At 42.6% G+C, this 26,567-nt stretch overlaps 1 protein-coding gene across 3 annotated transcripts in view; it reads left to right on the top strand.

Moving 5' to 3' along the window:
• Nucleotides 1-26,567, top strand: part of PKNOX2 (PBX/knotted 1 homeobox 2) — a 1,892,972-nt gene that overhangs the window by 1,517,259 nt on the left and 349,146 nt on the right. For all 3 annotated transcript variants that reach the window (XM_069614552.1, XM_069614551.1, XM_069614553.1), the window contains exon 11: nt 13,646-13,834. In XM_069614552.1, coding sequence (XP_069470653.1) covers nt 13,646-13,834 — 189 coding nt within the window. The remainder of the gene's footprint in view (nt 1-13,645; nt 13,835-26,567) is intronic.

Here is a 26,567-nt window from a genome sequence, read left to right as displayed (position 1 = left end):
CAAGGAGTAACACCAAAGGTGCGTCACCCCATTTAAATAAGAGACTGTGTACAAAGCAATAAGGCAGCACCTTTTACAGAAATCTATTTTGGGTATGTAACGAGGAAAGCATTTAGGCAATGTGTAGCTAGCCCTACTTCCACCACACTTGTATAAGAAGAGGTGCCCCAGCCAAATGAATGGGGACACAATAGTGTGCGATGAAAGACAAACACCCCTTTCCCCCTCTAAAATTACGCCCATGATACTATGCTCTTCTCAGAGGCATGCGAGGGGTCGAGCTACCCCCAGGAGAGCTGCTACACCAGTTTTTTTGTGACTTTGCTTAAGAATTTGAACTGCATTCATTTTTACCACAATTATTGTTGCTGCAAAATATGGTGGAAGACCCCTCACCCACCCTCACCTCACCCACTCCCCATGTGGAAGGCCCTCACCCACCCTCACCTCACCCACTCCCCATGTGGAAGACCCCTCACCCACCCTCACCTCACCCACTCCCCATATGGAAGACCCCTCCCTCACCCACCCTCACCTCACCCTCTCCCCATGTGGAAGGCCCTCACCCACCCTCACCTCACCCACTCCCCATGTGGAAGGCCCTCACCCACCCTCACCTCACCTGCTCCCCATGTGGAAGGCCCTCACCCACCCTCACCTCACTCTCTCCCCATGTGGAAGACCCCTCACCCACCCGCACCTCACCCACTCCCCATGTGGAAGGCCCTCACCCACCCTCACCTCACCCGCTCCCCATGTGGAAGGCCCTCACCCACCCTCACCTCACCCACTCCCCAAGTGGAAGACCCCTCACCCACCCTCACCTCACCCGCTGCCCATGTGGAAGACCCCTCACCCACCCTCACCTCACCCACTCCCCATGTGGAAGGCCCTCACCCACCCTCACCTCACCCACTCCCCATGTGGAAGACCCCTCACCCACCCTCACCTCACCCACTCCCCATATGGAAGACCCCTCACCCACCCTCACCTCACCCACTCCCCATGTGGAAGGCCCTCACCCACCCTCACCTCACCCACTCCCCATGTGGAAGACCCCTCACCCACACCTCACCCACTCCCCATCTGGAAGGCCCTCACCCACACTCACGTCACCCACTGCCCATGTGGAAGACCCCTCACCCACCCTCACCTCACCCACTCCCCATGTGGAAGGCCCTCACCTCACCCACTCCCCATGTGGAAGACCCCTCACCCACCCTCACCTCACCCACTCCCCATGTGGAAGGCCCTCACCCACCCTCACCTCACCCACTCCCCATGTGGAAGGCCCTCACCCACCCTCACCTCACCCACTCCCCATGTGGAAGACCCCTCACCCACCCTCACCTCACCCACTCCCCATATGGAAGACCCCTCACCCACCCTCACCTCACCGACTCCCCATGTGGAAGGCCCTCACCCACCCTCACCTCACCCACTCCCCATGTGGAAGACCCCTCACCCACACCTCACCCACTCCCCATGTGGAAGACCCCTCACCCACACCTCACCCACTCCCCATGTGGAAGGCCCTCACCCACCCTCACCTCACCCACTCCCCATGTGGAAGGCCCTCACCCACCCTCACCTCACCCACTCCCCATGTGGAAGACCCCCTCACCCACCCTCACCTCACCCCCTCCCCATCCTATATTGCCTCTTCCAAACATCCCCTTGCATTTTGCGGCAAAAAGATGGCAGACAAATGGTGGCAAAAAATCTGCAGTGAAATTTGATTGATAAAAAGACCTCCACAGACTGGCTTCTTCCGCCTCCAACCTGAGCAGCTGGAAACCTCCACCAGATTTATGGGTGCTCGGCGGCTCCTCCATAATGGGCAAAGGGGCACCAACCATCCCGTACCACGCCGCCCATTGTGGAGGAGCCGAGTCCATCCAGTGAAAACATTGAATGCTCCCTCACCTGCTTGCTGCAGCTGAGAGAGTGCTCCTGGGCAATTTCCCTTTTACGCTTTCTGTTCCCTAGCACACATGTCCAATGGTGCTCTGCTTCCCCAGTCTTGCATGGAACATTGCAGATGCCGACTGGGGACCTGCACATATGAATGTGTGTAGAGGGTGCTCCTGTACCTCCCCACACATTCAGACGGCCTATGTTTTTAGCGCTCCTGCTCCTTTGCGCATGTGCAGGGATCAGGAAGCAATCTATGCTTCCTGGTTCCTGTTCTTCAGCACGGGTGCCTGCGGGCCATTGTGGGAAACAGCAACCAACAGAGTCTGGACCAGGGCTGTAGATAAGAACTATGTATGAATGTATGTTATGTGTGCATGTATTCACGTGTGTGAATCAGCAGGTGTATGATGTATGGTTGGCTGGGTGCATGCATGAATAAACAAGTGTTTGGCGTATGGGTTTACGTGTGCATGAGCAAGTGAATGCTGTGTGAGTGTGTGAATGTGTGAGTAAACAATATGTAAATGTGTGTGCTTGCATTTGTGCAAGGCACACAGTGCTGATGTTAGCAGGGGTGGGAGTAAGGGATGTTACTAAGGCTTTGCATTTTTTGCAGGGCATCAATGTTAAATCGAACATGGTAAGAGTTATTACATGGCTAGTCTGGCATATGTTGTTGCAGCCAGTCTAGCTATAATTTCTTACTGTGACATGTCAATTTCTACTGGGCATCAGTGATAAAGCAAAGATGATTAGTGTTATCCCCGCCCCCTCCCCCTTGCACTTCTTGTTACTGCACTTGCATGATTCAAATGACACAAGGCCTAGTAGGACCGTTTTTGTTATTTTTTTCCCATTGTCCCATCCCCTGTTTTGTCTACTGACACCTTGAAACACCATTTGGTGTAGATGCGCTTTATAAATACTCAATGAATAAATACATTATTACGTGGCTAGTCTGGCATCAGTTTGCTGCAGCTAGTCTGGCCATAATTTCTTACTGTACCTTGGCATTTTTTACTGAGCATTTAGGATAAAGCAAACATGATACCTGTTATTGTGTGGCTAGACTGGCATATTTTGGTGCAGCTAACACGCTATTATACCTTACTGTGACATAGGGCCTCATTATAACTGAGGCGGTAAGGGGTTAACAGCGCCGGTAAAGGTGCCGGTGCCATTATCCCTGTACCGCCTCATTGCGAGGATCCCTCGCGGGACCCGCTATGGAAGTCTGGTCAGACCAGACATCCTTTGCGGCTCCCGCGAGGGAACCAGCATGCTAACAACGGGCCAGTCATTAATGGGCCCGTTGTTAGCATGCTCCCCATTCCCATTTGAGCCCCCATAGGTTTGTCCAGGTTCCCTGAATGGGGAAATACTGGGCCCTCCAAAGTCGGAATGGCCTGGTATTTCCCCATTCAGGGACCACGGACCCAAGTTTGGAGCCTACCTCCAAACTCGTAATGAGGCCCATAGTATTTTTTACTGCACATCTATGATAAAGCAAACATGATACGTGTTATTACATGGGTATTCTGAGATATTTTCATGCAGATAGTCTATATCTAATTTATTATTGTATCATGGCATTTTTTACTGGGCATCAAGGTTAAAGCATACATGATAAACATTGTTACGTGTATAGACTGTCCTACATTGGTGCAGCCAATTTTCATAGGTTTTCTTACTGTGGCATGCCATTTTTAATGGCAAAGCCAATATAAGTATGTTCTTATGTAGGGATACTGGCATATATTGCCAGAGCCAGCTTTGACTTGTTTTCTTCTAGTATTAATTCAGGCATTATACACAAAGCAAACATGAGTATGTTTTTATATGGGATATATTGGGGCAGCCATCATGGGAATTAATGGGCACAGTCAGCATGACATTATATATTTTGGGGAAATTGTGTATACAAAAATGATGTCCCTTAAACCAATAGGAACTCAAGGTAACAGCATATGATATCATGAAAAGGAAAAGCGTTCATATTGAATAAGCATGATTTAATTATTATTTCTAATTGAGCAAAATATCAATAGACGAGTAGTGAAGTCAGAGAAAAGGATTTATATGAAATATTGTAAATCATTAATATATTTGCTGTGTTGTTAGTTGCTGCAATTGAAAAATTCAGATACATTTAACGAATTGTATGATACCAACTTATTATAGATATTTATTCGAATTAAAAAAACTCTCTTCATTTTTTGTGATGTACTCATTTTTTTGGTTAATTATCAATACATACCTATCATTAGTTGGTATTATCCAATTGGTTAAATGTATCTGAATTGTTTTATTTCGGTAATATACCAGAGAGCAAACATCTTAATGATTTACAATATTTAATATTCATCTTTTTCCCTGGCTTCACTAGTCAACTCTTGATATATAGCTGAATACGAGATAATATTTAAACCATACTTAACCAATAGGAACACTTTACCTTTTGTTGCTATCACATATTGTGGGTAAAGGCATTGTGGAAATGCACTGGGAAATGCCCCTGTGAGCTTTGTTGACTTGCATCTCTTGCATTTTGTCATGATTTACCCGCCAAAACCAATTGTAAACTGTCTGCGTTTTGTACCAGTTTTTCACAGTAAGTCTGCGGTATAATGCTCCATTTTAGCACATTATTTAAACATTTTTGCAGGGGGAATACCCCTCCTCCCGAACTCCTTTTGGTTGGTTTGGGTTCCTGCGCTACGCTCGATCGCTCTTGCATATTTTTGGGAAATATTTACACCCCAGCCAATTAAAAAAATCATCAGCCTCCACTGGGGATGTGGAGATGTGGAGTGGTTATAACTAAGCTACAGGTCCTGAGCCTTCATAGATACTAGTCACCCCTTCTGCTTCACTTCTCATATCCTACAGATCTTTAGGGCTCTTCCCCAGAAATTGCAATGCACGCGCAGCTGTTTGAGGAGAACCCTCAAGGTTTTCCCGGCCTGCGAATAGAGGCAAAAATCCTGCGGTGATAGCCCACCTTCTGGTGCTCCATGAGGTGAGTCTGGATGTGCACAAGGCATTCTGGTGATTCCGCCATGCCAGATCCCCTCACTGGCTCCCCAATGTTTATAGATTTCAGGAGTGGGCTTTGTGAATGAGATTATGAAAATTGTCTTAACATGCCACAGCAACTGGAAAGCTGGACATATAAAAGAGAACCAACAAAATGGACCTCTACGTTTATTACAAAAAAGGATTGCGGAAGACTATGAGTGAGAAATACTGGCCGTAGAGGGCTTAAGAAATGTGCACCAGACTCTCGTTGTAAGCAGCCAGCGCCTCCATCAACAGCATATCACTGGGCCTGTGCCGACTAACTACGCCCGTGTCAAAATAAGGAGGGTTCCCTGACTCTCTGGGCCCGATTCATGGAATATTTGCCCGGTTCAAAGTGAATTTACACTGCTGAAAAGTGACTTTGCACTGCTGAAAAGTGACTTTGCACTGCCGGCACAAACCCTGATTCATGGAACTGTGCAAAATGTATTTTTGCTGTGCAAAGTCCGGGCAAAGTCAGCACATATTCATTTTTTCCCAGACTTTGCACAGCAAAAATACTCTTTGCACAGTTCCATGAATCAGGGTTTGTGCCGGCAGTGCTAAGTCACTTTTCAGCAGTGCAAATTCACTTTGAACCGGGCAAATATTCCATGAATCGGACCCTTTGTCTGGTGGTCCAGAGGTGCACTTGAGGGTCTAGACAGAGTGCTGCATCTACCAGGGCCTTTATATCGAAACCATAGGGCCTCATTGATGGGAACTGCTGTGGTCAAGTAATGCTCTCATAGAGAACTGCAAAATACATGTTTAGAGTTACAAAGACTATCACGAGAGGTTAGAACTCAATTTCCATTAATGTTGTGGACAGAATTCAGATACTTGCCAACATTCTTCCAGTGTACTTTTCGCGGTGTGTGTGAACACGTGGCTTCCCGTTAAGTATAAGGTCTTTTTCTTATTCCGCATAACCCTGCTCAAGGATGTGGGGCACAGTATACCCAGACCTCTGCATCGAGTGCCTAGAAGCAGGAGTGTAGATTGATAAATAAGTTCTAATGAATTTAGAACCAACCCGATATCAGACTGTTTTGAAAGTAGCAGCAGTTTGCAGGTCATTCAAGACTGGACCTGATATTCAAGTGTTTACGGAATGTCTATTAGCGAAGCAAGTTTACTTGCCACATGCTAGCTAGGACTGTGCAGCAAAAGCTTGAAATGTTTCAATAATATTCAGTTTTGCGAAAAATGTTTGATCGAAGAATGTTTGATCACTGTGCAATTTTTTAATTTTATATTGTGCCATCATTGCACCAAATGTAACTGTATCTGTACTGGAATTTCCCATGATTGATGTTTATTTGATTCCCAAATATATAATTGGTTACTTATAACGCGATTAATACCCAGAGGTTTTCTAAGCTCGGGCCCAGGGATCGAGCCTGTGTTGCTCTGCGTTGTCTTGTTTCCAAGGCGAGCACGTTGCCCCTGAGCTATCCTCAGTTGTTCTCACTTAATAATATACTGTATAATGTACCCCCAAGTATACATTACAAGGATATGCTCTATTGCTCGGAACTGGGAGCGAACTTCCAGAGATGACTACTAGGTTGTGTTGTAACATGTTTGGCTTTTTAACTGAAATGGTGCATTCTAATCTCGTATTATATGATAGAATATTTGTTCTTACCTTTTTGAACCCACTGCAAAGTTGATGGTGTTTGGAAAACATGCCCCAGTGCTCCAATCATAAGGAAGTACACCACATTAAAGATTCCCACTAAGGGTGAAACACATATGTGATGTCTGCACTCTTGAGATAAGCGAGGCCTGGGCTCATAGAGTTCTGCATGAACTAGTGCTGGCTTGTAAAACAATAGCATCTTTCTCAAATGGAGCAAAAATACAAGTGTTGTTTCTTTTAATGGCTACGTACTCACAATTCATTGTCATTACTCAGGGGCTCAGAACTGGAGGTGAACATCAGCGACACTGCAACATTTGTGGCTTGTTAACTGAAATGGTCTATTTTTCTCACATTATATTAAAGAGAGGTTTTGTCTTGAATGTTTTAAACTCACAATAATATTGATGGTGTTCAGTAGAAATGTCCCAATTCTCCAATCACCAGGATGTTGACAACACCACATGGATGATCCTCAAAGAGAGTGAAACACATATGCGCTTGCTGCACCCTTGAGAGTTGCTGGTCTTGGGCTGATAAAGCTATGCATATAATGGTACTACCCTGTGAGACAGTAGCATTTATCCCAAAGTGAGCAAAAATGCAAGCTTTTTGCTAAATGGCTGCTTATCCTCACTGCATCGCTCTCTGGCTTTAAACTGCAGGTGAACTACTAGGGATGGCTACTAGGTGGCGCTATGGCATGCAAGGTTTGTTAACAGAAATGTCCTATGACAGAGTGCCTTATACAGGCTAAGAACACTTACGAGATGGCGTTATTCTGCATAATACAACATTTATAAGTAAAAAGTATAAACATCTGTTGTTATTTTTTTAAATACCAATGCATTGGGAAGGAATTTGAGTGGAAAGTTTTAGATGGAGTAGCACTTTACATAGTTCCCCAATTGACTATAGTGAGGTGCAGAGAACTCTTTGACATTATGATGCATCTAAAAGCAGTGTTGGGCCTCAGCACAAGAGTGGACCTCAGAGTGAGAATTTGCTTTGAGGTGGAAAAGGGCCTGCACCAGGAATGGGGCGTGTTGCAAGGTGGACCTTATGTTGGATATGGGTCTAAGATCATGGATGGGAGTTGAAGCAAAGATGGACCCTCGGGCAAGGATGAGCCTTGAAGATATGGTGGGTCATGGGCAGAGGTGGGCCTCACAGTAGGCATGGAGTGTTTGATGAAGGATGATCCTTGGGCTGGGGCTGAGCAATGGGATGAGATGGGCCTCTGGCGAGTAGCGATGTTGTACCCTGGATGAAGTGTGGGGAATGACCTAAGAATACTATTTGGCAAGATTGATTTTGGATGGGGAGATCACCGAAACATTGTCTCTTTTGAAAGTTATTTTCATGTGTGTTCATGCAAAGCGCTTCTTTGCATTTATGGGCCACCTCACAGCACTATCCATAAAAGAGGAACCCGGGAGGAGCACACTAAGCTGTAACACAGATGTACATGACTACTTGCTGATGATAGCACACGTGTAGCTGGATCCCACGTGGAGCTCCTTCTGAAGGACAAGTTGATGGGTAAACCTTACTCTGAGAACCATCATTGACTAGGGGGAGATGTCAAGCTAACATTCCTTTTTAAACTTGCCATTTTTGGCACAGACTGCAGAGAGAGAATGGTGACGGGCCAACCGCAGAAACGTATAGCGAACAGTGCATTGCCAACACTTTCACTGGTCTTAAAATACCAGTGAAGACAGGGTGAAACAGCAAACAGTTGGGATTCTGGCCTTGACACAGTACTGAGACACCTATTTCTGACCTTAGGGCACAAGCCCATCTAACCCTGGCCCATCATCAGATGACACTAATTATTAGTATCTACCAACAACCTTTGGCCCATTGACGATCTTAGTCACATGGGCAATTGGCTCCTTCGGCATATCCTACCTAGCTCTTACCTTACTAAAGTCTTTCAACACAGACAATTCTAACAGGTCTGCATTGGGGAATTATACTTTCTCACTCCTTGATTGTTGATATGGAATTGCAGCCTGCAAGAACAATCCTTCAAAAAATTCAACCTCAGGAACCAGCTGAAGGCTTAAGCCACAGGTCCTGATCAAGTTGTGGGGGACAGTGACAAGCAGTGGAAGCCTGACATTCCTATGTGTATGGGGGAGGATGACAGGTTGATGGACATGGACCGGGTGGCACTAAATACGCATACAACTGTCTTTGCCAATGAAGCTCTATGCAGAATACAGTTTCTACAGTATGAATACGTCAGCGTTGAAGAGTCTAAGCAGTGCCCAATGTGTGTAATTGGTGGCGTTTTTCAACAAAAACATGCCAGTGGAAGTCCACATTCTAAAAGCTGTTTCACAGTGTAATGTTCACCTCCAAATCCCCTATGGCCGTACATTTCACCGTGATTCACACAACATGACTCATTATCCGAGTAAATATCCTACTGTGTCTGGAATATAGGCGCATGGTCCATATTGGTGCACTATACTAACAGCTCAAAACACTGAATCTGGTGTAGAACAAGGCAGCCAGGCTCTCACTAGGGTTTAAACAAAGGGATCTAATTCTCCCAACTCTGAACAATCTGCAGTGCCTGGCCGTAAAGGCATGAGGTTTCTTTGAAAAGCATCCTTGTGTATTGAGTATACTACGGAAAGAGCTCCATCAATTTTCAAAGTTAGAAGTGTAAGTGATTTCAATCCGGCACACACCCAAGTCCCGCCCAGTGTGTGGTGCGCAATTGAAACCCTTATTTATTTGTATCTATAAGTCCAATATTCTGAACGATATATCACTCGTATCACACCCTTCTCCTGGAACCCGCCCCCCACACCCGGTCACACGGAACCAGGAATCAGGCTAGTTTGCAAAGGTAAATATTTATGTATTTAGAATTTAATCACAATATATTTTAATAGGTAAACAACAATACAACAATCACCAATGGGGTGACAGAACACTGAATAATATCTTTAATACACTAGAAATCAGTAATGAGCACCAAGACAAATGCAGCACAGAAAATAATACTTTTGTGTTGGTTTGGAACAGATAGCACCATGGTAAGGAGTTTCCCCTGCAACACCCCTCAACACCCCAATAGGCAATTAAACAGATGTGAGGAGAGAGCAGGTATCCAGGAATAGCACAAATCAAACAGAATATCACTCCCACCTTCCCCCTTCAAACACAAGAGAAAAATGGAATTGACTTTCAGCTGTCAGGATGGCTTTTAAATTGTCTTTGGAATTGACTGAGCAAAAACACCAAATGTGATCAAAAACATTTAAATTGTTATAAATTCCTATGGGAGCCATTTTGAATAATTTCAAACAATCACAAGGAATCATTTAGTCAGAAGGAAACTTTTGAAATCTCAAAGACCAAGTGGGAAATAAATTAAAGCTATTTCACACGTGTAAACTTTCTCAGGAAGTACAATCGCGGCAAACTTTTCCTTGTGCGATATTCGCAATAAAGGGAGAATCACACTGTTTGGCTCCTATGGATAGCTAAGGATGTTAGATACAAGTAGGAGTTGAAATTTCGTTTCTATCATGAAAACTGAGGGAGTTATAAAGGTTTTAGTGGGAGTCGTTTTTGCAAAATAGGCGCGAGAATGGAAAACAGAAATGCACTTTGAAACAGACAGATGGGTTGATTACAATATATTATGACTAGGAAAAAGAGGATGCCACACATGAATCTCCACAGTTACGTGGCCGGCGTAACCCTTCACGTGGTGGATGCTCAATTTCTTTTTGGAATTTACTTGAGTTACTCAAAATCACTAATGACATGATTTTATAAAACAAATGAGAGAAAATCAATGCAAGAAAGGTTCTGACAATACTATGACTCTGAATTTACAGATAGGATGGGTTGAGATTGGGATAAGAAAATGCAAATATACTCTGGGTCACTGTTCTTCCTATTAATACTCACAGAATAAGTTATTAAATTGGACCGTCAGTTCTGGTCATGGATTGGATCGGGTCTAGGAAGAACAGCACATCAGGCACGGTACTGGATCAGCTATGCTGGTCACCGGATTTGCATGGAATCTGCCCTTCTTGTTTGTGGGTAGTTCAATCAGCTGGATAGTGAGTTCCTCAGGCAAGCCTTGTGGTAGCAAGCCAGAGAGTTTCAGAATATTGGTTCAAAAGGCCTTCTTACCCCACAGCGCTTCACTGGGTGGTGAGAATAAGTTAGAGAATTTGGCCTTGCAGAAAGTCAATAGTTCTCTATTTCTGGCAAGGGTCTTGGCATCTGGATCTGGAAAGATGTTAAAGCCTGGATGTAGAATACTGGATCAGAGTGCTTCACCGGAATCAGGAAAGTGAGTGAATCAGTCAGTCTCTATGTGTTGTCACTGTCTCTATTTATCCTTTCCAATGACATCACAAAATGAGTGTATCGGCCGGCTTAGATAAGCTTGCCCTTGTGAGCTAGGATTGGATCAAAACTTCATCTCCGCCTTGCATTTGAGTGATTGGATCAAGGCCGGATGATGTCACATTGTATGGTTTGCTTTACATTTTTTAGAAACCTCCCTTTAGCCACTGGTCTCAAAATCGAATTTTATACTAAATACACATTTCTTCATTGGTCACCTTTACACAAATCACACACAATGATTCCATATTTTATGTAGCCTCTGTTCCTCAAAATCCCACAGCTGTGAGAGCTTCTTTCAACTTTCTACAGAATTTTGTCCTTTTCGCTATGAACACAATGTCCAAACTTTATGCAAATTTCCACAAATGTCTGTGTTTAACATAGGGATGTGTGTGTAAATGTTCACAATTCTAGGATTAATACATTTCGCATAAAACCACATATATTGCCATTCCTGTCCAGAACATGTCACACAATTCTGCCGGCTCTTAAAACGTGCAGCCAGAAATTAGATTAACAACTCTGTCCTTTTCATATTTTTCACCACTTTGAATCACAAGTTATGAGTCTCTGAAAATTGTTAATTGTTCATGTTTAACAGCAAATGGTATGCCCCTTTTTCTCTCCCTAGAGTCTAGGAGCATCCCCCTCCTTGGGGAAGTTCCTTCCGGGAGCCATTTATGACCCTCTCACACCTCTGTTTCCTGAGCTGAAGGGTCTGCTATTGTTCATTCTCTCTCTGTAGACAAAATTCTGGGTTAACCCACAATTATCATCTCCCCGTGAGTTTCAGCTGAGAGAATTTCCCTCCCCCTGGGAGAAACCTGTTTGTCCACTTCCAAAGTGTTGCAGCTCAACCAAGCTAATTTATTCTTAATTAAAGATCCAGGAAAAAACAAATTTGTTGCATCAAACATAAATGCATTACTTTCTTAGCTTTAACTCTGTGGGATAAAAAGCAACTGAGATCTGTATTCTTTTTAGCCACAATCCTTTTTATGTTTGATAATGCGGCAGATTTTTTTTTAGTTTACATCACTTTGAAGTTTCACCAGTAACTCATCTGACAGCTGTCATTCTCAGGTAGCTCAGGGTACTGCACACAGATTCTGACAGGGGCTGTCAGTTTACAGACAATCCAGTTTTTCTGAAGAATGCTTTGCTCTTCACATTAGGACTTTGTATGTTAGCAATGCTTCATTATATTACATGCATTCTAGCACCCAACAAGATTTTGAATGTTGAGAAGTGTTGTGTTATAGGCATTTTGGAGTTTTTAGCAATGAAGCAAATGTCATTTATAGGCACCTTTTGGAGTTTCATTTGCAAAGCGCTGCTTCTTTTTCTGCCCTCTGTCGGCTGGTCATGGAGCCCACTGGCACATTTTCTGCAGTGTGTACTCTATTCCACCACACATACAACATGGGGGGGAGGTTGTGCATCGATCTTTATGTGTGTTTGAGAACGCGGTTTTTGTAGGTTTTTGGCGGCACAAGAGTTTTGCCGCCATTATTGCAGTTCCATGCACCATACTATCAGAGTGATGCTGCACAGAATAGCGGAGTGGGTCAATACATCCCACAGAAGTGAGATAGATCAAAAACAGAAACCTGTAGTCATCATCAAAGCCTGGTTATCACACCAACATTGTGGGAATAAGTACTTGGGTTGTTTTACAAATGTTACGAAGTTGTCTGACAACAAGGCTGCGTCCAGGCTATTGTAGCAGATAGAATTGCAGATTTCTGCAAAAGCAATGATAGTTTTTCAGGGAAGGTTGCTCTAAAGAACATCTTTATGGAGGGAAAGGGCACCTCCTGAAAACCTTTTTAGGTTCTGAGTGGCTATGATTGGCTGGCAAGATTGCGTGCTAAGAGGATATGCTATGAATATATTATGCAGCCAAATGGAATAGGATCAGAGGTCGGGAGCAGTGCTCCTATACTTTTTATTTTTAAGCTTGACTGTTCCTATACTTTTATTTTAAAAAGAAACCGTTCTGGAATGGATTAGTTTTACAATCAAAGTGTAGGAAGAAGTTGAAGCTTGTACTTCAATGCACGGCACTGAACATTCCCATAAATAGCAGGTGTATTTGTTTGGGGGCTTGGATTGTCTCTCTGATGGGGTGCAGCAATGGGGTTTGTGGGGAGCAGGGGCAGGCCAACAGGCAACATAGTTCCACTACTTTTTTTCATACACTTCGACCACTGGATAGGATGTATGGGTGTTTTGGTTCTATTGCATGATGCTGAAGGCATAGGACTTAGCAATTGATATTTTGTTAAATCGGGAGCTGGTACCAGTGTAGAAGAATGTAAGTAATGTTAAAAACTAAGCTGAAAAAATGAATCCACTTTATTTTGGTTTAATAGTTCGAATGTATGACTCATTAGCAGGTTAATGCAAATACTAGTTTTTGTGAAGAAGTTATTAACGTATATGAAAATTGGACGTATACATATTTGTGCATCATCCCTCACGACATTTAAATCCCTCTGACCTGGCTTTGATCATTTCTCACTCTCTCTCTCTCTCTCTCTCTCTCTCTCTCTCTCACTCTCTCTCTCTCTCTCTCGCTCTCACTCTCTCTCTCTCTCTTTCTCTTTCTATCTCTCTCTCTCCTTTCAGATGGTAAAAGCCATTCAGGTGCTGCGAATCCACCTCCTAGAGCTTGAGAAAGTGAACGAGTTGTGCAAAGACTTCTGCAACCGTTACATTACCTGCCTCAAGACGAAAATGCACAGCGATAACCTCCTCCGAAATGACCTTGGGGGCCCCTACTCCCCAAACCAGCCATCCATAAGCCTTCATTCACAGGTAGGATCCAGACAGCACCTCTCTCCATTGCTTGTTTTGGTTTATTGATAAGCACAATGACATTTCCAAAGTCATTCTTTTAATTAATGAGATTATGTTGGTGTTGGAATACTGGTGGTAAACATATTAGCCAAGTCATTTCATTTTTCTTGTTTGAATTTTCTTTTGCAAGGGTACCCGATTTGAATTTGCTTTACCCTCTCCACACCACTATCTAACCCTTTTCCTTATCTCCCGCCCCCACCTGATGCTTGGTAAACAGCAAAGCCACAGGTGGCATTTTGCCTCAAGGAATATTAATAATGGCATAAACTCTTTCCAAATTTGGCAGTGCAGTAAGAAATATCAGTAATTCTATTACCATTTTTCAACAAAGCATAACTACTATCCTTTGTTGCGCATTGAAATTCTCGGGGTCTCACAATATATTGTCTCGGGGTTGTATAATATATCGATTCAACATTTGAATGAATCTATCTTTATTCAATGTATCATAAATATATATGTCAAGCATCAACTTTCTTTTCTTTGAACACATCTATTATGCAACATCTAAACTATTAAAAGTAAATTCCATTGAAAAAATCCATCATCTGAATCTGTTAACTGTGTATGATATTTTTCCATCAGTGGGAATTCATGATCACAGCTGCACCAACTACATGTAGGAATATCAAGGACGATTTTAATCTATGCTTTACGTTCATGGAGTTTTTTTTAATTGATCTCCCTTTGAGTGATCCCTTTATAGATTAAGAGATATCCTTAAACCACACACAAGGATCTGCCCCGAATACCACAAAAAGAATTCTTCACAAACACTTCCAATAGCATTGACCGTCTCGGAAGAGGTGATAGATTTTGACAAACAGACACACATGATCCGTAATCTGATGGGTAGACCTTAGTATGTTATGAAACAGTGGCACACGTAATGGGGCATCGAAGTTGCTAAGAGAGACAAATATTACAGTACTTTCTAAGCCAGGTAAAGAGAAACAAGTCTAGTGCTTGGATAGACTGCTTCCTTTCTTAACCATGGACAATAAAATCCGGGTGAAAGTCCTTGCATACAGTCTGAATCCTTTGATGTTGGATTTCACGCTACCCAACCAGCCTGTATTTATTTCTGGTCGTTCATCCCTTCATAACCAATGGAGATAGCTTGCAATTTTGCACCATGTCAACCTTTATCTGAAAGTTGTACTCCTTGATGCCCAAAAGGTTTGTTATCAAATGGCACTTTCTATTTTTGGTCCTTTGGAAAGTGGGACTAGGAGTTTTCTTCATTCATATAATGTCGCTTTTCTGTATGAAACCCTCAGCCAGTGTACTGACATATTAGTACTCTCTCTAGCGCACACACCAGGGATGACCGCTTTCACCTCTTTTATTTGTGTTGGCATTCGATCACCTTAACAGATGCTTATATTATAATAACAACACGACACTCATATCCATGTATGCAGATGATCTACTACTTCATATCATAGAGCCTAATATCAATATCTCTTCCTCCTGGAAGAAGTAAAATCATTTGGAAAAGTCTCTACCCTACATATTGATCATTGTAAATCAGAAATAGTCTCTATCAACCAGTGTAAATTGGGTATGGGCTACCCCACACAGGATAATATCTGGGCACTCACCTGACGCACACACGTGAAGCTCTTGTGACTCATAAACCCTTTAAAGATCTGATTCAATTAGAAGAATGATTTAGTCCATTGCTTACACCTCCTCTAACAATGATGGCCAGAATATCCTGCCACGAGAAGTCTATTACAACCTTTAGGAACATATATAGATTTTTTTCTACAACCACTGGTCCAAGCCACAAGGACATATGTAAGGGACACTACGCATTTCCTCCAAATATTAGATACTATCTCATTGGCACCTGGAGACATTCTATTTACTATTGATGTTGTTAGCCTCTACACCAGTATTCCGCATGATCTGGGACAGCAAGCAGTTGAATCTCTCTTACTCAGTGCAACAGACATTGGAGCCAATAATGAGTTTCTCATTATTCTTCTTGACTTCATCTCCAAGAACTCCTGTTTCAAGTACGATGGCAAATATTACAATCAGATATCGGGGACTGCCATGGGAGCCACTATGGCACCATCATATGCTAATTGTTTTATGTATCAATTTGAAACAACACATGTATTATCTAATCCCAGATGGCAACACCAGTTGAAGACATGGGTGAGATTTATAGATGACATCTTCGGCATATGGATAGGTAGTGTACAAGATCTTCAAGAATTTTTGATATTTCTCAATGGGATCGATCAACGTATCCAATTTACTATAGATATAGGTAATCCTAATGTACACTATCTCGATGTACAAACAGTTATCCGAGCCAATAAAATTACCACCACATTGTACACGAAACCTACAGATCGCAATAACCTGCTACATCGGCTCAGTTTTCATCCACCTAAGACACTTCAGAATTTGCCCTACGGTCAAATGTTAAGGATCAAAAGAATCGTAAGTGACCCAGAGGATTGTAATTTACGATTACAACAATTGCAACAAAAGCTGCAAGCAAGAGGATACCCAGAGGTAGATTTAGTAACAGCACGAGCCAAGACTGATGCCCAGGAACGACAACAATTGCTGGTAAAGAAACCTATTACTAACAGTCCAGATTTGGTCTTCGTGACTAAATATTCCATACAGAGCAAGCACATTAAGACTATAATACGCAACAGATGGAATATTCTTACAAGTGATGAGCGAACAGTGGACCTGTTTCCTACACCACCCATATTTGCATATCAGAAAAGCAGTAACTTGCGGAACTTATTGATGAACACTAAGGAGAGAACACCAGTTACTAAACCAGACAAATTCCCCGGGACTCATCCATGTATGAGTTGTGGTAATTGCAACAGCATTATTAAAGGCAGTACAATTGCACATCCACGCACTGGTGTAAAACTTGCACTAAGACAGCATGCGACATGTCTTTCGGAAAATGTAATCTATGCACTCAGATGCCCATGTGGTAAGTATTACGTGGGGGAGACCTCACGTAAAATCAGAATTAGGATAAATGAGCATAAATCCAATATTAGGAATAAGAACAGGATGTCAGCTGTTGCTAGGCATTTTAATGACAATGGGCACACAGTGAGCCAGTTGAGATTTCTGGTACTTGAAGTCATGCCTCCCAAAGGACACTCTCGAGATATGAAGCAGTGGAGAGCACAGAAAGAAGCTTTTTGGATCAACAAACTTGACTCATTGACACCGAATGGAATGAACGAGGAGTTCGACCTCAGTTGTTTTCTTTGATGCTGGAATCACTAGACTATAATGGGTTAACAGCATGGGACACATTAGAACGCATTATGACATTGTACTGTTTGTTTGATAATTTTGGTTGTGTCAACATCAGCAGCACCGAGTGGGAACATGATTTTGCAAGAATCACCGCGACTGATGTAAATCATAAAGAATAGTAGTGACGTTTTGCACAATTATATAAGATGTCTGTTTAACAATTTGTTTTTCTTTTTCCTTTTTCCTTTTTTCCTCTTACTTTTATTCTGTTCTCCCTTTCTTTTCTGTGTGTTCCTTAAATGAACCTGCACCCTAGAGTGACTTGCTATATGGCAACCGAGACCCCTTGAATCTAGCGTTGCCCTTAGCTTTACTCCAATCTTAACATAGTAATAACAGTAATGGTAAATCAGCCTGAGCTTCAGGAATAGTGTACCGTACGGAACCAGATCAGTCAGACTAAGGCCGGCCCTCATTGTGGTTATCGGTCTCAGTAGAATTCGTCTTCTCGGGCATGTTCTTTGCCTAGTTATGTCTTTCATTATTTCATTAATTTAACTTTTTTATTAACTGTACATTTTTTACAATATATTTTTTTATCATTTTAATTTTTATAACACAACATTTTTTCATATTATCCGTATTTTGCCACATTTTTTACCACCACTACACCCCCAAGTATCACTTTTTAATTAGATATTTCATCCTTAGTTGAGCAATTTCAATTAGACATTTCATCCTTTATAGTATACCCGTTAGGGCACATGTATGATGGAAGCTAGCAGCCGCAGTAAGATGGCCGCCGGCTTTTCATAGAACTCTGTGGCTCTTTTCACGTAGCTAGGCGACGTGTAAGAAGCTTCGTGAAAAAGCACCATAGTAACCGAGAACGCGTCCTTAGCCGCGTTCTGCCGATTTTCCACATCTGAACATTCAGGTAAGACGCGTCGTACTGCACGGTCGTGTGCTAGTGAGCCCTAGACATTATAAGCGCTTTAGCAACATCATATTGTTACACAACTGATCGCGAAGCATGTCTCCCCTAGATAAGAATCAGCAGACGTTCACCGAACGCCTTCCAACAAGCCTCAAGCTTCAAAGCGTCGTCTTACGATTCACAGTCCATTCTGCCACCATAGCAAGGTTAGTACAGGTCGATTTCAATGACACTGAAAGTTGACAAGCAGTAAGATTTGTGGCAGTCTGTTGGTGATTTTTTCTACCGTTTTTCTTTCCTTTTCTTAATGTGATCCCGCCACCTGTTATCACGCATTAAATATGGGATGACACGTATGTAATTTATACTTTCTATTTTACTTTTTTGCCATGGTTATGTGATACATCCCCTAAACATTAATTATTCTGTAAACAATATCCCCTTTTCCCGGCGTACGTTGGCACCCCGGTTAACTCTTTGGAATTGTGTGACTCGACTTGTGTATTTACATTGGTAACTGGGGCATGATGGACTCACTATCGGCATGCCGAACACATCCATAAATTGAAAATGCAATACTGTATGCTTTAATGGTTTCATCAACCTGTATTATTCATGTGAATATGTTTTGCGATTGATGCATATTTAATCAATTAATCTTGCGTATATGTTTGTGGATTACATTACTGATTCGATTGCTTATCATTTTGCATTCGGATCAGATGCATTTGAGAATGAGCTGGCCCTGACGAAGGAACAAGGTTCCGAAATGCATTGGCCAAAACTAATGTTTTTATAGCTCACCCAGCACATCTGCTGTTCTTAAGATGTACAGTTAACGAGATGCAAAATTCACGATTAAAGAATCTAACATTAAACTATCACACTTTGCAGTAAACCAATGGAAATTTGTTATTTTTAGTTCGAACTACATTGAACTTATACACCCTAAGGGGTGGTTTCGGAGTGCAGCCCGCACCGCTGGCTTCACGGCCTTGGTCCATACCCCCTATTTAGATTTTGACAAACAGACACACATGATCCGTAATCTGATGGGTAGACCTTAGTATGTTATGAAACAGTGGCACACGTAATGGGGCATCGAAGTTGCTAAGAGAGACAAATATTACAGTACTTTCTAAGCCAGGTAAAGAGAAACAAGTCTAGTGCTTGGATAGACTGCTTCCTTTCTTAACCATGGACAATAAAATCCGGGTGAAAGTCCTTGCATACAGTCTGAATCCTTTGATGTTGGATTTCACGCTACCCAACCAGCCTGTATTTATTTCTGGTCGTTCATCCCTTCATAACCAATGGAGATAGCTTGCAATTTTGCACCATGTCAACCTTTATCTGAAAGTTGTACTCCTTGATGCCCAAAAGGTTTGTTATCAAATGGCACTTTCTATTTTTGGTCCTTTGGAAAGTGGGACTAGGAGTTTTCTTCATTCATATAATGTCGCTTTTCTGTATGAAACCCTCAGCCAGTGTACTGACATATTAGTACTCTCTCTAGCGCACACACCAGGGATGACCGCTTTCACCTCTTTTATTTGTGTTGGCATTCGATCACCTTAACAGATGCTTATATTATAATAACAACACGACACTCATATCCATGTATGCAGATGATCTACTACTTCATATCATAGAGCCTAATATCAATATCTCTTCCTCCTGGAAGAAGTAAAATCATTTGGAAAAGTCTCTACCCTACATATTGATCATTGTAAATCAGAAATAGTCTCTATCAACCAGTGTAAATTGGGTATGGGCTACCCCACACAGGATAATATCTGGGCACTCACCTGACGCACACACGTGAAGCTCTTGTGACTCATAAACCCTTTAAAGATCTGATTCAATTAGAAGAATGATTTAGTCCATTGCTTACACCTCCTCTAACAATGATGGCCAGAATATCCATCATGAGAATGGCACCAACCCGCTAAGGTTGCCTTGACCCGTTTTAAAAAACTTTTTTTTTATTGTGTTTAGCCTACAAAAGTAAGCTTTTCACAAAAGAAGAAATAATAAGATACAATAAAAAAGCAAGACGAAAAAACATTGCTAGAAGAAAATGAATAACATTTCATAACAGTTCATCAAAATACAGCAGTCTGTTCAATTAAATTCATCCATGAACCACTTTCTTTTTTTTAATTCAACTATTTTTCCTAAGAAAACACATAAAAAAGCACACAACGCCAAGATTAATTTCACCACATTGCCCCACATGAGCCTAACCCAGAACATCATGGTCAGTAGCGCTGCATCCAGATAACGCAGTTGCGGTTCCGCAAACGAGGGACAAGCCAGAACAATGTTTTTAAGAGTTTCCACTGCGGTAGTCTTGCAAAACCTACAATTAGTGTTTGTTTCTGACTTGTCCCACTTTGACCTCCTTTCCAAAGTTGCAAATTGGTTCAATTGAAAACGCAAGTATACGCCCTGAATCTTTGGGCATGGAAATAAGGGCACATACATCAGACACTCAGATCGATTCCTTCTAAAGTTTGCGTATTCCCTATAAAAGGAACAGTTTCCAAGTAGATCTGAGATTTCAGCCCAATCAGCTATGAATAGTTTTCGCTTTACAACCCCAGTCACCACCCTTAACTCCTCAGGAGAGGCCCCAATCTGAATAACCATCTCACACATAGTCGTCTTGAACTGAGTCAGAGTGGAGGCCGATTGGGTTGATAATGTCTCACCCAGGGATTGGTACAAGGAGTTCTTCGGGGGATTTAACATTTTGGCATATTCAGCCAGTTTCCTCTGTAGGGCTCTGGCCACCAAACAAATGAGCCCCAGCTCATGTCTGATGACTACATCGGGCACAAAGTTGTTAATTCCTAGAGTTCTCTTCCAGAGTAGCCCCTGAAGTGTGTTAAGTGGTGCCCCCAGGTCGAAGGGGACTATACCAAGACCATACAGAACTATGGGCTCAATGTTCTGGAGGTAGAACCTGATCAGGGGTACCAGAGAGTAGTGACATAGTCGGGAGTATTTTTGCTTTATTTTGGCCAATAAGGTAGTAAATCCCCCTCTAAACAGAGTTATCCAAGCCCCCCTTAGCAAGGTTAAATCCCAAGTACCTCATTGATGACACCCTTTCCAAAGGCTGATCTCCCACCTTCCAGATAAAAGTTTTTAGATGTTTTCTGGTGGAGAAAATGACGACCTTGGATTTGTGTCCATTCATTTTTAAGTTATTTTGGACAGCATAATGATGGGATAAGGTCAATTTCCTATGGAGGCTAATTGGGGTCTTATCAAAAAGAATATCATCATCAGCAAATGCCAACCAGCTTAGATTTTGTTTGCCCATCTTTCCCGAATTTGCAGTTCCCGCCTCCCAGAGGGCTGCTACATCCGAGACATAAAGGTTGAAACGGGTTGGAGCAATGACACAGCCCTGTCTAAGCCCCACAAAGGTAAGGACTGGGGAGAGGTTTGCCTCATCCTTCGTCAACCCGACCATTAAAGATGATTCACTATTTCACTATGCAGCAATGCCAAGATCTGTACCATTTTAAGTGGCACTTTCCACTGTAGGAGTTTGCTTCACAGGATCGCCCGACTTACTGTGTCAAAGACGTTGGGCATGTCTATGGAGGCCATGTAAACAGGGCCCTCCAAACCCTTTTTTACAGCTGCAGAGAGATGTGAAATAATGGTGCCATTTAGGGAGGTCCCCATACAAGATCGAAATCCTACCTGATGTTTAGAAAGAAGGTTAATATCCTTTACGTGTTGGGAGAGATATCTAAGGCGAAGAGAAGCAAATATTTTGCTAGATGCATCTAAGAGGGTGATTGGTCTGAAGTTCTTCAGCTCAGATGTGTCGTCCTGTTTGTTGATGGGAGTAATGATGGATTGTTTCCAAGTGTTTGGAATAGTACCCTCCCAATAGATACTTTTATAGAGAGTCAACAAAGGACCCACACATAGCTCCAGGTCCTGCTTGAAGAGCATTGGTGGGATACCGTCAGGGCCCAGGGCCGCAGATGGCCTTGCCTTCTCTCTAGCCCACCTTACATCCCCCTCATCCCGATGACAAGCCCCCCAATAATTCTGGCCCATATTGAGGGACAAACACTTGTGCTCGCCTCTGGTATGGGAAAATTTATTCTGAAGATAACCCAACCAAATGTGCTCTGGTGTATCATACCCTTTGTCGATGACAGAACCATTTGAGGTTTGCCTTATTGAAAAATGTGCATGATTATTTCCTGCCAATGTTTTTAATATCACCTGATTGGCTGCTATATCGGCTTGTCGTCTGCATTGGGTGACTGTAGTGTTATAGCGGGCTTGGATTCGCTTTTTAGCAGCCACATATTGTAATGTCGAAAGAGGGGCCGATGGTAGGCGTGACAAATCCTTCCTTTTAAGATTCTTTGCCCGAATAATAGAGTCATCATATTGGTGAGTATGTTTCTTATCAGAATTAAATGTACCCTTGACTGCCAAGAGGGCCAGACAAGTGTGTAGTGTAGAATTGAAGGAATGCACTGCAAAGTTGCTCGCTCTTCAAACACCCTCTGACTTTATCATTTGGTCAAAAATGTTGAGGAATTTCCTGCAATTTGAGACATTCCATCTAACTGTCATGCCACCTCTGGCTGGTGAAGTGAAAAATGTGGCTAACTCAATCGGATGGAAACACTTCCTAGACATCTAACATCACTGTCAAACTGGTTAGTTTGGGGCTCCAGATACCCTAGAATTAGCTGGGGGTCTCTGCAAGAGACCTTAGATCTGTGTGGACCGGGTCTCCCAGATATCGAATTGTACTAACTGGTAGCACAGGCTCACATCAAATGTCACTGTTTTACTTTGCCTGGGGTCACACTACAACTGTAGTGAAAGAAATTAATTTGACACCCCCATATTCTATCTAGTGTCTTATTGGATGGATTTAGGAGCAAAGTCTCTGAAATAGTCCCAGTCAACACAACAGTATACGTCTGTCAAAAATGTTATGAAAGTCTACTCAACTGTTCCATTGCTTGATCCTCTCTAGATAGAATAGAGAGACCCATGGTCACATTTGATTCAAGTGTTGATACAGAATTTGGATTCTTGGCTTTGATCCTAATAAATGAAATGTTCACAGATAGGACGTTCATCTCACAAGCGAGTGATAGAGGCTCTACCGCTGTTTAAGCATACTCTACGGCAGAGGTCTACACGCCATGGCTCTCCAGATATTTTTGAACTATTACTCCCATGATTTGAATCATTGACTATGTTCGCTTGGCGATTGGAGTTCTAATCCAAATCATCTGAAGAACCAAATGTTGCAGTCCCTTGCTGCATGGTATATAAGGCTGAGAGCCACCTTGAAAGCTTTCCTCCCCATTTTTCCCAAAGTTCCACCTGACAGTCCGACCCCATATCACATTCTGCAGGCGGATGGCTGATCTAGGCTTGCTATATGTTTTAGACTCTGAGGGCCTCATCACTAGTTGGGCAGTATCCCGGCGGGAAATGTGCCGGGATACCCCCAATGCTATTGCGCTACCGCAAATCAGTCCGGCGTAATTTGCGCCAGATCCAAAGTTGCGGTGGTGCGTGTAATCCCCATTTATTCGGAGTCCAAAGGACTCTATGAGGCTTTTCGGCGATTTTACCGTCGGCAGGAATAGTGCCAAAAATAGGCAGAAAGGGGAGGTTTTCACCTCCAGCAAAAAACTGGAGGTAAACCTCCCACTTTCTTCCCAAACTTGGAATTGGCCGGAGTGGTAATGCGGCAGTAATAGCTTTACCACGGCATTTTTACCACTCCACTCAACCCCTGATGAGGCCCTGTGTAACAAAAATGTAAAATATGCCTTGCTTTTGAATTGTGGGCTTTTAAATCTTTATCTACAATATATTTCCAAAAAAACAATATTTATTTTAGGAAATTACCAGGGCATACTTTAAAACTGCTTTTAAACAACATATAATCAGAAGTTACATCATGTTAATATGGTCTGTTTCAAAATAAATGCAATTATCATCTAGAAATGTGGACTGCTGTCCGTGAAAAATGTTGTGTTATTCCTGGCTTCCAGCAGTTTTATGGTATTTTAGATAAGGCAGCCTTTCCAGGCCATTCCATGCTTACTATTCCATCCAATTAAATTGAAAAGGCTGTTTTATTTTTGCTTTGAGAATAAACTGGCTTAGTGCTTCTTTTCAATTTATTTGACTCTGCACCATGTGACTTCAAAAGCTAATGCATTCTTCCATCTCTGCATAATAGTTCCAGTTAGTCCATAAAACCTTACCAAAACATGCATTTTTTGTGATTTTTTAACCTTAACTAAGACGACACTAAACAATTTCTTTGCAGCTATTGTTTAAAAATACGGTCTACACTAACATGTCATTGATAGGAACAGGATATCGGGAATCCCTGATGGGCGATCAGTGGACGCATGCCCGTCAAAGTGTTAAGCAGGTGTATCTCAGACACTCACCAAAACTCCCCCCATACAAATACTTCCACCAGTTGTAGTTACACATTATGTTGCCCTTCATAGGTTTTTGACTTTAACTTTCAAAAAGGTTTGTAGTAGTTGTAGTTAAACACATCTGGAGTGCGACATAATGCTTAGCTATGCCCTATGCCCTGGAAGCTGGCTAGATTTGTCACCGATTATTAGGGGGACGGCTCTCGATGATACGGTTCACAACTCATGTTCTTACATGGCTTTGTCTGCCTTACAATACACACCTTTTAATTTGAGATCTGTGGAACATCAGTGACATGTTCTGGCTCTACATGCCATCGGCAGATGAACTGTGTTTAGTATAATGCAAGAAGATGGTTGTAAAACATCACCACACACTGGTGGGGCTGGCCTGCTTGATAACTAAACTAATGATTGCAAAGTATTGTATGGAAGGCTCACCTAGCGAGTAGGAAGGGATTGCTCAGGATATGTCAAATCCCAGTTCCTGATCACTTGGTGATTATATTTGCTTTAGACAATGCTTATCAAATCTTGCTCCGCCAGACAAAATCTCAGAGTGTTATATTGAGTGCCCTGACTTTAAGTCCTTGCACCATGCATGGCTGCATATGTCTGGGGATGCTTGTGGTCTTGTGCAGAAGGGATGTGGCCTGGCAGTTCGGACGGGACAGCCCCTTTTGGGGTGGAACCACGCCTGAGTTGCATATGGTCTTTCCTCTTTTGTAATGGCTTGGCAGGCGAAGAACGTTGCCCAGAGCAACGCCAGAGGTTGAGATTCATTCTAAACCTTCCAGCCAACACCTCTTGTTTTGGGTATGTATCTGCTGCACCTGTTTTATCATTGACAGTCCACTGTCATGATACATTTACTTTCATGTTATTTTTTCTCAAAACGAATAAAGAGGAGTTGAAAAGAAACTGTAAAAGCATAAATGTCAGATGAGGATAATAATTTTTTTCTTTGCATGGCTTACTAGTTTTCAATGCACTTTCACCATAATTGACAATACAAGCGTGTAAACCATTGCATTGGAATATATTATCCCGCCTAGTGAAGAAAAGAGTCTATACAATGGAGTCTGTGTGGATCTATGTGACCCAATAACATAACAAAAACACAGTAAAGTAAATCATAAACTATTGTTCAGAGAAGAGCAACCGTAGCAGGTCCTCTTGCCACATGGCATGATTCTGACTGTGCTTTGTGTGCTTCACGTGTGATTATTACTTCAGTGATCAGTCAGTGCAGGGCCAGACTTTGCCCCCTCTTGTGAATCTTTCTTCTCGGGCCAAAGACTAGAGCTGGACATTGCTGCAGGTGCACCTATGAAAGTGCACACGAAGTAAGATGACAGGATATCCCCAGAGGTCACAGGTCGCTGCCTCGGTGCGAACCCCAGTAGCTTTTCTTTCTTTTTCAAAATGCACCTACATAGTCACCCCAAGGTGACGCTTCATTCACCAATTAGCAACTGACAAAAGATTGCTCTTCCAGTGACTCTCAGAAAGCAACTGACAAGAGATTGCTTGTCCAGTGACTTTCAATAAGTAACTGACAAGAGATCACTCATCCAGTGACCCTCAATAAGCAACTGACAAGAAATTGTTCTTCCAGTGACTCGCAAAAAGCAACTGACAAGACATTGCTTGTCCAGTGACCCTCAATAAACAACTGACAAAAGATTTCTCTTCCAGTAACTCTCAAAAAGCAACTGACAAGAGATTGCTCGTCCAGTGACCCTCAATAAGCAACTAAAAAGAGATTGTTCTTCCAGTGACCCTCAATAAGCAACTGACAAGAGATTGCTCGTCCAGTGACCCTCAATAAGCAACTGACAAGACATTACCCGTCCAGTGACCCTCAATAAGCAACTGACAAGACATTACTCATCCAGTGACTCACAAAAAGCAACTGACAAGAGATTGCTCGTCCAGTGACCCTCAATAAGCAACTGACAAGAAATTACTCATCCAGTGACCCTCAATAAGCAACTGACAAGAGATTGTTCTTCCAGTGACTCAC

Source organism: Ambystoma mexicanum, chromosome 9 (assembly GCF_040938575.1).
Source record: "Ambystoma mexicanum isolate Mex_15411 chromosome 9, UKY_AmexF1_1, whole genome shotgun sequence".
NCBI classification, from domain to species: Eukaryota; Metazoa; Chordata; class Amphibia; order Caudata; family Ambystomatidae; genus Ambystoma; species Ambystoma mexicanum.
This window is presented reverse-complemented; position numbering and strand designations above follow the sequence as displayed.